The sequence below is a fragment of the Humulus lupulus genome, chromosome 6, assembly GCF_963169125.1.
Source record: "Humulus lupulus chromosome 6, drHumLupu1.1, whole genome shotgun sequence".
NCBI classification, from domain to species: Eukaryota; Viridiplantae; Streptophyta; class Magnoliopsida; order Rosales; family Cannabaceae; genus Humulus; species Humulus lupulus.
Genome location: NC_084798.1, coordinates 53326917 through 53337182, shown reverse-complemented (window position 1 = coordinate 53337182; position 10266 = coordinate 53326917). Strand labels below are relative to the sequence as shown.

Genomic DNA, 10266 nt, shown 5'->3' with positions numbered 1-10266 from the left:
GTGGCAAACATGAGATGAAATTTCTTTTCTATATATATTTTCTTTTTCTGTATTGACTAGGTTTTTAATTTATTTTTCGGGTTGGAGTTCCCAATTTAGAGAGAAACCTGTGCTGTTATGGTCTCATATTGCTGCACTTGAACTGAATTGGTTCAGTAAACTGAGCTGTGCTACTTTTGCCCATTGTCATGAACATTTGCTTTGATTTCCCAAGACATGAAATTTTAGTTGATCACTCCATGCAAGACATGTATCACTTGCAGCACAAATAGCTACAAAGTGATCGAAGTTCTTTTATGTCAAGGCTGAAGGCTCTATCACCCATATCTGGTTCCTGCCAAAATTAATCAGTACTTGATATGATTAAAGTTGAGATGCAAGAAAAATAAAATTATCAAAGCAAATTATTGAATCTACATTTACGTACAAGAATATATAATTGAAGAAACAAGAGTAAATTACACCATTAGTCCCCAGTATTGTACTGTCTTTGCATATTGAACGACCTTTCTATTTTTGCATTTATCAAGTATTGTTTTACTTGCAATATTAATCAAACAATAATATTTTGTCGAAAGACAATGAGGAATAAGCACGTGATTATGTGTTAAGCACAAACATTGTATTGACATTGTATGGGGCCCATTTTTCGGGTCACATGATAAGTACGTGTTCTTTTAACATTAAATTCAGATAAAAAAAATACCAGGACTAATGTTTAAAGTAAAACAGTACTACAGGGATTTAAGTGCTAAGAAGTTGCATGTTGGGAGCTAAGGCAATAGAACTTTAGACATCAATGTCACAATTTACTCAAAGTTAAATAACAAAAAAGTATTCCAGATAATTCCTTTGTTTTACTAAACTCTACATCTTAGGAAAATTTTAAAAGTATTAGGTATAGGTTGTTACCATAAGAAAAAGAAAAAGTAAAAAGTCATGCGTTATTGTTTAAAAGCAACTTGACTCCCCATCAACTTTGAAGATAAAAAAGCATTGGGAGAGAGAGAGAGCAAGACCATCAAATGCACATACAGTAAATAACTCTAATACCACCAAAATATTAAACCAGAACATAGGAGCAACTTCTGAAGGTACAGTATAAGCTTAGCTTGTAAGGTTACTTTTGAAAGATGCTAAACTTAAACTAAAGCTGCAAAGAAATTGTTAAAACTTAGGATTTCATAATCACATCACATTTCTTCTGAATTACAATTGTGTGACTGACAGAAAAGCTTGCAAATAAGCTGAATATGGAAAGATGACCCTAAATCAGTAGATGCTAAATTAAATTTACAATATTTCGGCTTCATCATCGTGATTTCAAAACATGAAATTTTCTACTTTTTGAAGAAAAAATACCGGTGTGGGTGTGTGAGAGGAAACTAAACAAAAATAGGAGTTTACTCATCTTCCAGGAAGAGCAAGATAGAGAAGATGAAAAAATAAATAAATAAAAGAGTGATAGGTTGCATTCTATAACCTTCACTGGCCCAACAATAATAAGTCAAAAAAGTTACATTTGCTTGAGATTACCAACCTGACAAAGGATGATACCAAGCTTGTTCTTTTGAGGGACAAGAGTGAGTGCAAAACCACATTTCTTTATATGTCCTTATAGAACACTAAGGTTTGGAACGTAACCTTCTCTCTTCAGATCATCGTTTAGAAATCTAAATAATTGATTAATCTCAGTTGAACTATCATTTAAGAGATCTCCAGCGTGAAACTCATGAAGTTGATTCTCAAACTCAATCCAGCTACAACCAGGTGTTTTACTGACTCCCTTCTCTCTCATTAATACTCTCATCCTTGCTGACTCCTCCCACTTATTTAACTTTGCATATATCTTTGATGAGATAACGTAATTTCCAGAGTTTGAAGGCTCCAACTCCAGAAGAAGCTGGGTTACCCTCTCGGAGACATCTACGTTTTTGCATTTCTGACAAGCAGCAAGTAATGCCCCCAATAAAACTTCATCTGGCTTTTCAGGCATTTTCTCAATGAAGTTCCAAGCTTCTTGTACAAGTCCAGCACGTGCAAGAAGATCAACCATGCAAGAGTAATGTTCTATCTTTGGGGTCAAACCATATGATGTACTCATCATATCAAACCATCGACGACCTTCATCAACCAAACCAACATGGACACAAGCAGAAAGTACTCCAACAAAAGTAATGTCATTCGGGCTAGTAGCTCCACCCTCCGTAATCATACGTTTGAATAAGGATATGGATTCCATGGCTCTCCCATGAAAAGCAAATGCAGATATCATCGCATTCCAAGAAACCTCATTTTTTCTAGGCATATAATCAAAAATCCTCAGTGCGTCGTCTAAGTTCCCACACTTAGCATACATATCAAGTAATGCAGTACCAACGTAGATATCATCCATCAGGCCTCTTTCTGATGCATACTTGTCAACCCATTTCCCCATATCTAAAGCCCCAACTGAAGCACACGCAGAAAGCAATGCTACCAATGTTCTTTTATCTGGATCAATACCAGCCTCTTTCATGAAATTAAATAGCATAATTGCTTCATCTGACAATCCATTTTGAGCATATCTGTCATGTATAAGATAAATATAAGAAGTTGCCAGGTAACCTTAAGTTAGCACACATGACAAATGTAGAATTTCTAACCAAAAACTATGAACGTGAAAACACTACGTAACTTATTAAGGACAGAGTTAGAATTACTTGCCCTGAGATCATGGCATTCCAAGTCACACGATCTTTTTTTATCATACTATCAAAAATCCTCCTTGCAGAGGTCAAATCACCACATTTTCCATACATACCAATTAATGCTGACCCCAAATAAGAATTCAGCTTTAACTTATTTTGAACAACAAACTCCTCCACCCATGTCCCCAAACTCAAATTTCCCAAGTCCCCGCACGCCCCAAGGACACTCACCAAGGTCATCTCATTAGGCTCAAAATCCGCATCCTTCATTTCATAAAACAGCCCAGTCGCATCCCGCGCATAGCCCATCTGCGAGTACCCCGAAATCATTGAATTCCATGAAACCAAGTCTTTCTCAGTAATTTCATCGAACACCTTCCGGGCACACACCAGTTCACCACACCTGGCGTACATAGTAATCATGGAGTGACTCACATGTCCGTCTCTATCCAAACCAAACTTAAAAACCGATGACTGGGCAGCACGCCCATGGCTCAACGCAAACAGGTTCGAGCAGGCCAGGAAAAGAAAAGGGTAGGTGAAATTATTGGGGTTTAGGCCTGAAACCCTCATTTGATAATAGAATTCAAGAGTAAGACCGTACTTTTGCCATGTTGTGGTTAGTCCGCGGATCATGATATTGAAGGCGTAGTCATTGGGTTCGGGGATACGGTGGAAAAGCAGGGAAGCGTAGGTGAAGTCTTTAAGATCAATGGCTTTGGAGAGAAGGAAATTGGGCCTTAGAATGGAGTTTACGAGCATTTGGGTATGTATTTCTCGCAGTTTCTTGGTGGAAAAACATTTTTTCAAGAGGCATAATAGCTTCTCAGAGAGAGGTTGACATGGGTTTTTCCTAGCGTAAGTGGGAGACTTCTGAAGAGTGAGTGTGAGATGGCGGGAAATAAGCTCTGCATGCATTTTTGGGCTCAGCATCTTTTCCAAACTCCCTTTGTCCCGCCCAGAGCTTTATTCCAAGTTCAAACTGAATTTTGAAAATGGAAAGCTCACTAAAAACTTCATGGTACGGAAGAAATCTAACTCATTGGACGGGCTTTTGAGTTATATAAATAAAACTCTTTATATTTGAGTAATATTTATTTTTTAACAATACAATTACTAAAACCTATAAATATATATATATATATGTAATATCTTCTATTATTTTTGTTGGCCCATTTTCACACTCCTTTTTTTACCAAGGTACATTTCCTAATTTTTTGTTTTTGTTTTTTTTTTCAATGTTCTTTAATCTTGTATATATACTAGATATAAGTAATGAGTAATGCACATTTTTTTAGTTTTATTTATAGAATTTATTAATTATTTTTATTAAATTTATATTAATGTCATATAAATTTTAAATAAATATCATATTTTAATTAAATAATTTATTTATTTTTGTTTAAGTTTATGCTTGTTCTAATTTTTAAATTTGGGAGTAACAACAAGAGATTATATATTATATGTTTAATGTAATATTAAATATTACACGTGGATTTTAAATTTAAGTTTCATGCTAGTTTTTTTTTAAAATGCAATTGTTGCTAATTGAAAGCAAATTATATTATATGTTTAATATGATATTATTCTAATAAGTGAGCTTAAGTTTAATTAAATTTTATTTAAGTTATAAAACGTATGATTTTATTATTTTTAAATAATTATCATTGTAAAATATTTAAAAAATATCATATTTTAATTTGTTTAATTATTTATTATTTTTAAATAATTATCACTGTAAAATATCTCAAAAATATCTTATTTTAATTTGTTTAATTATTTATTATTTTTAAATAATTATCACTGTAAAATATCTCAAAAATATCTTATTTTAATTTGTTTAATTATTTATTATTTTTAAATAGTTATTATTGTAAAATATCTCAAAAATATCATATTTTAATTTTTGAGGTAATTTATTTTATTTAAGTTTAATTGATGTTTACAAACTACCGTTAAATATAAGAAGAATTTATGTTATCTACATACTTATTATACAGAAGATATATATATATATATATGAATGAGTTGATTCTTTGAATTAAAATGACATTGAGTGCCCATTTCTTGTATTGATACTTTGGATAATCTATTACACTTGCTATAATATTTATTTTGTTTATTAATTTTTTTTTTACAATCTTAATAATAATGCAAACCATATGTTTGTAAAAATGTTCCAATGAACTAACTTTATTAAATTAGATTGAGATTTTAAACTAATATACAATATGTGTTGTTGCTTATGGTTTGATATTTAAAATGAATACTTACATTGCATTGATTAATTGTACTACTTCATTATCTTTTTTTTTTGTTAAAAAAAATATTGGATATGTGCTTTAGAGTGTACATTTTAGCTTAGTTTGATAATTGATATATTAACAACATTGTTTTATTGAAGATTTCAATCGCGGTACATAATCACTTTAAGTTAATTTTCTTAGACTCATATATTTAAATGGGAAATTTCACTATTTATACCTAATAATGCCTAATATTACCAAAAAATCCTAGCACTATTAATCTTTTCAATTTGATGCTAAACATTCCTATCATACCCAAAATACCCCTCCTATTATATCAAGAACCCTAAAATCTTATATTCCTATCTCTTCTCTCTCTCTCTCCCTCTCTCTCTTTCATTCTCACGAGATCTTCCCTAACACCTACAGATTTGTATGATTTTCTTGTCGAAATCATTGTAAGTCATCTCCATTGTCTCTATGAAGTCGTCAATATCAAAGGCAATATCCATTTTGAGGGTTTTTGGAGGAGAAAAACCATGGGTAATAAGATTGTTCATTTTGTGTGTTGGGTATTATTTGTTTACATTTTTTTTTGGCTATATTGAACAGATCTGAGCCTATATTGGTGTGTTTTTTGGGTTTTTTAGAGAGATTCTGCGATCTGCGTTTTTCTGGGTTTCCTGCAACTTTTTTGCTCGATAGGAGCTCGATACCGGTTTGATAGGGGCTATGTAGAAGAAGGTTCTTTTATGAGCTCGATGCTGCTCGGTATAGTTCAATTATAGCTCGATAGTTTTAGGCTTTGTTGCTCGATTGTGCTCGATGGCAACTCAATAAGGGTTCGATTAGACCCTAGAATATTTTGTGTAGTTGTTTTCTCGATATGTGCTCGATAGGAGCTCGATAGGGTTCGATGGATGTTTTGGTTAGGTTTTATGTTCGGTTTAAGAAATGGTAGCTCGATACTAACTCAATGAGAGCTCGATTATGGGCTCGATGGTGCTCAATGACAACTTGATAAGGGTTCGATTGGACCCTAGAATATTTAGTGTAGTTGTTTTCTCGATAGGAGCTCGATAGGGTTCGATGAAGGTTTTGGTTAGGTTTTATGTTCAGTATAAGAAATGGTAGCTCGATACTAACTCAATAAGAGCTTGATTATGGGCTCGATGGTAACTCGATAGCGTTCGATTATAGCTCGATAATGTTCTTTTTCATGAATTTCTGAAAACTTGACAGTTTTCTTGACAATTTCAATGTTTTTTTTCCAACACAGGTTCCATTGTCTACGTTTTTGTATCCTACAATGGTGTTTGGGAATTACAAGGGAATAAGTGGATTTTCAAGGACCCTCAATGCATGGTGATACCGATGGAGGATACTGTAACATACTTGCAACTTCTTGACATATTGCACAAGGAACTTAAAGTTGATAAACAGATGTATGGGTTGAAATTGGAGGTTCCTTGCACATGCGGCGACCAATGGTTTACACCCGTTCATGTTGAAAGTGATCTTGGTGTCCGTGCATTCTTAAGAGTAACATCTAAAGAAAGGTTGGTCTTCCCTGATGCCTACCACAACGCATGCTACCATCACATAAGTATGAATGTAATCACTAAGTTCAAGACTGATCATTATCACAAGGAGATGTGGAATGTGGCATATGCATTTCATAAGTCAAAATTTCACAAGTTCTTCAACAATATAAAGCAAATGGATCCTGCCATAGCTCAATATCTCGAGGGTATTGGCTTCTGTTGACCCTTGTTTTGGTCAACTGACACGGAGTCAAATGCTTGATGTGATAGAAGGTATTGAAATAGATCTAATGGAAAGAACAGTAAACGACACAGTAAATTATAGTGGTTCGGCCCCAAGGATTGGTAATGACCTACGTCCATTTAAGCTATTATTGATATTGATTCTCAAAGGAGTGATCAAAGAACTAGGGTTCTTCGAGTTTCACAAACCTTAGAGGGATAAACAATACAATCAGAAGATAATAGCTATAATTCTCTTGTAAAGCATAAACTCATAATTAACCAAGAGTTCTAAAATCCAAAAAAGAGCTCCCTCCCTTGAGCTATTTCTTCTCTATTTATAGGCTCAAGGAGGATTACATGAATTAGTTACAGATATTCTTTCCTAAATAATCGGATACTCAGGAATTACGGGAGATAATTTCGGATATGATTACAATTGCATAAGATCTTCTCAAAACATACGGAGTATACGACCAAGCTGGTCGTATATAAAATCCAAATGTTATGCCAGGGGAATCTCCCTGGTCGATAGTCGAACAGAACCTTTGCCAGGTGTCAGCCACGTGTTAAAAATGTTTGTCACGTCATCCACGCCTGCTCTTTGGATAACATTTGCCCCCCAAGTTTATTTATTGCGACCAGCAATAAGTAAACTTAGGAAAACAACCTTTCATATGCCCCACGAAATCTGTCAGAGCCCTCGTGCGTTTTTGAAAATCGTGACCTAATCATGTCTAATCAAGCCTTTTCAGTTTTCAAGAAACCACTCCGACGGCTGTTACACTCCCCCATACTTCGAAAAAGGGAATTCATGATTACTACTTTTTGTCATACCTGGACTTCTATAAGTAACCCTCTTATTCGCCTTTTACCCTTTTACTCACCATTTTCTGCCAAGACATCTCAAGAACTCCATCCCAGAACTTAGAACTTTGAAGGTCTCTCGTCACTTTGCTCAAGGGTTCGTTGTTTGCAAGCCCAACGTCGTCCCATTTCAGAACCTTCAATCTTCATCCAGGTAAACTTCTTCGTCTTTTAAACTCTTTGAGATGCCATGCATACTGCTTTCGAGTTCTGAAATTCTTTTCGTTCTTGAGTAGAAATTTGTGAGGATTCTGTATATGTCGTTGATGCTTGATAGGGTAGTGTAATTTTGCTCTATATAAGTTAGGAATCAGTTTGATAGTCAGGATCATAGGTTTAGGGCGTAAAATCGACGTAAAAATTTGATTTTTAGGCTAGTTGAAAAACTGGGCTTTTCCTGCCCCTTTGGAGTTGAAAAAGCTTCTTTTCAGAAAAAATTTTACTTTCACTTTTTGATCCGTTTTTCAAACTGCTAGCATAAAACTTAGTGTTTCGGTTAGAATGCTGCTGGTCGATAGACGCGAGCAACGTTATTCCAACTTTCAACATAAGCTCACAGACTGTGCGTCTTATCTCCTCCTTTGTCTGTTTGCAGTTCATATGCAAGACCCATGGGGAGGAGAAAGACCCATCGACGACGATCTCTTAGTTCAACTGCTTGAAGACGAAGAACACCCTTCGACCTTGATATCAAATATTCCTTTTTCTCGCATTAACTTAAACACTTCTCCAGTTTTGACTCAAAATATGGCTCGTACCAAAACCAAAGCTCAAAAAAGAAAAACTCCCAACACTTCTCATCAGCCTACTGCTGATGCTCCTTCGACCAGTGGTCGAGACGAAAATGCCCCAGATCCAGATGTGCAAAGGCATGCCTGCCCTCGACACGCTACTCAGTCGGACGTCATGTGGCATGTAGTTTCTAAAAGTAAGGTGACGATCAGGATGATCGCCAACTACTTAAACAAATACAATCTGACAGGGGTGACCCTAGTCAAACCTAACCCAGACCAAAAGGCTAATCTTCCTGGAGGTGCCTACAGCGCCTGGTCGCGATTTCATATTGAGGCAGGAGCCACTTTGCCTCTTCATGCTTTCTTTCAGGGGGTGGCCAACTATTTTGGAGTTGCCCCCTTCACGAAGGAGCTTCAACTTGAGGCTCAGGCACACTAGGCTTTTCACCCTGCTCGCTGTCTGGGAGTTCGGTGAATTCAGCAATGAAATCAGCCAAGACTTGTCCTTTTATTGCTGCTCACGGTGAGTATGTTATATCGAACTGCCCGAGTTCGACTGCCCATTTCAACAAACGACCAGCAGCCTCTGGCTTCTACAAAACTTGCCAAAGGGGCTGATTAGTCAAGACTGTGATTGGATGGGCTTGGAAGTAAGGACGTAACTTCCTTGAGGCCAAAATTAGGCAATAGGCTAATCTTTCGATGGGAGGATATCTCAACTCGACCCCAATTAACCTCTTGCTCACATAATACACTGCCATTTGTACACCTTCCTCTTCTCTCACTAACACCGCACTAGCAGCATATTCGGTGATCGCCAGGTATATGAACAAAGTTTCCCCATCTATAGGCTTTGATAAGATGGGAGGTTGCGCCATGTGGGTTTTTAAGGCTTGGAAAGCCTGTTCGCAATCTTCAGTCCATTCGAACTTCTTGTTGCCCCTGAGTAGATTAAAGAAAGGGACGCACTTATCCGTCGACTTTGAAATAAATCTACTGAGTGCGGCAATTCTTCCAGTCAAACTTTGCACATCTTTGATCTTTTGTGGCGATTTCATATCAATCAGGGCCTTGATCTTTTCGGGATTAGCCTTGATTCCTCTCGAATTAACGATGAACCCCAAGAACTTCCCTGATCCTACTCCGAAGGAACACTTGAGAGGATTTAGTTTCATTTGATATTTATTCAGAACATTGAAACACTCTTGCAAATCCTTCATATGTCCTTCTGCCTTTTTTGACTTTACCAGCATGTCATCAACATACACCTCCATGTTTACTCTGATTAACTCCTTAAACATGTGGTTAACCAGTCGCTGGTAAGTCGCACCAGCGTTTTTCAGTCCGAAGGGCATTACTTTGTAACAGTATAGCCCTGTATCGGTCCGAAAGCTAGTGTGATCCTCATCAGGAGGATGCATACTAATCTGATTGTATCCCGAGTATGCATCCATGAAAGAAAGGATCTCATGTCCTGCAGCTGCATCGACCAGCTGGTCGATCCTTGGGAGTGGGAAGCAATGTTTAGGGCAGGCTTTATTAAGGTCTGTGAAATCCACACAGGTTCGCCATTTGCCATTCGGCTTGGGAACCAGTACTGGATTAGAGACCCACGATGGATAAAATGCCACCATGATGAACCCATTCTCCTTTAGTTTTTCAACTTCCTCTTTCAAGGCTTTCGATCTGTCTTTATCAAGCACCCTTCTTTTCTGTTGCACGGGTGGAAAGCTTTTGTCGACATTCAGGACATGGCTGATTACTGCAGGATCTATCCCAGCCATATCTTTATGTGACCAGGAGAAAACTTCTTGGTTCTTCTTTAAAAATTCCACCAGTGCGTGTTTTGTTGTTGCTTCTAGATTTTTGCCGACCTTTACAACTTTGGTCGGAAACTCTTCGTCGAGCTGAACCTCCTCGAGGTCCTCGACAGGTCCTACATCTTCTTCAAAATCCCCAAAGC

The 10266-nt window shown here is 36.6% G+C and overlaps 1 protein-coding gene across 1 annotated transcript; it reads right to left on the bottom strand.

Moving 5' to 3' along the window:
• Positions 1 to 171: 171 nt before the first annotated feature.
• LOC133782174 (pentatricopeptide repeat-containing protein At2g34400) lies at positions 172 to 3721 on the bottom strand. Its single transcript, XM_062221386.1, has 3 exons — positions 2707 to 3721; positions 1541 to 2567; positions 172 to 334 (listed from the first exon to the last, which is right to left on the bottom strand). The coding sequence occupies exons 1-2, from the start codon at positions 3621 to 3623 to the stop codon at positions 1616 to 1618; spliced, it is 1869 nt and encodes a 622-aa protein (XP_062077370.1). The 5' UTR covers positions 3624 to 3721; the 3' UTR covers positions 172 to 334; positions 1541 to 1615.
• Positions 3722 to 10266: the final 6545 nt, after the last annotated feature.

Bases quoted from the DNA above. Each gene is read 5' to 3' on its own strand.
- LOC133782174 (XM_062221386.1), bottom strand. From the start codon at position 3,623: ATGCTGAGCCCAAAAATGCATGCAGAGCTTATTTCCCGCCATCTCACA. The intron at 2,568-2,706 runs GCAAGTAATTCT...TATACATGACAG, and splicing joins TGGAATGCCATGATCTCAGG to ATATGCTCAAAATGGATTGT.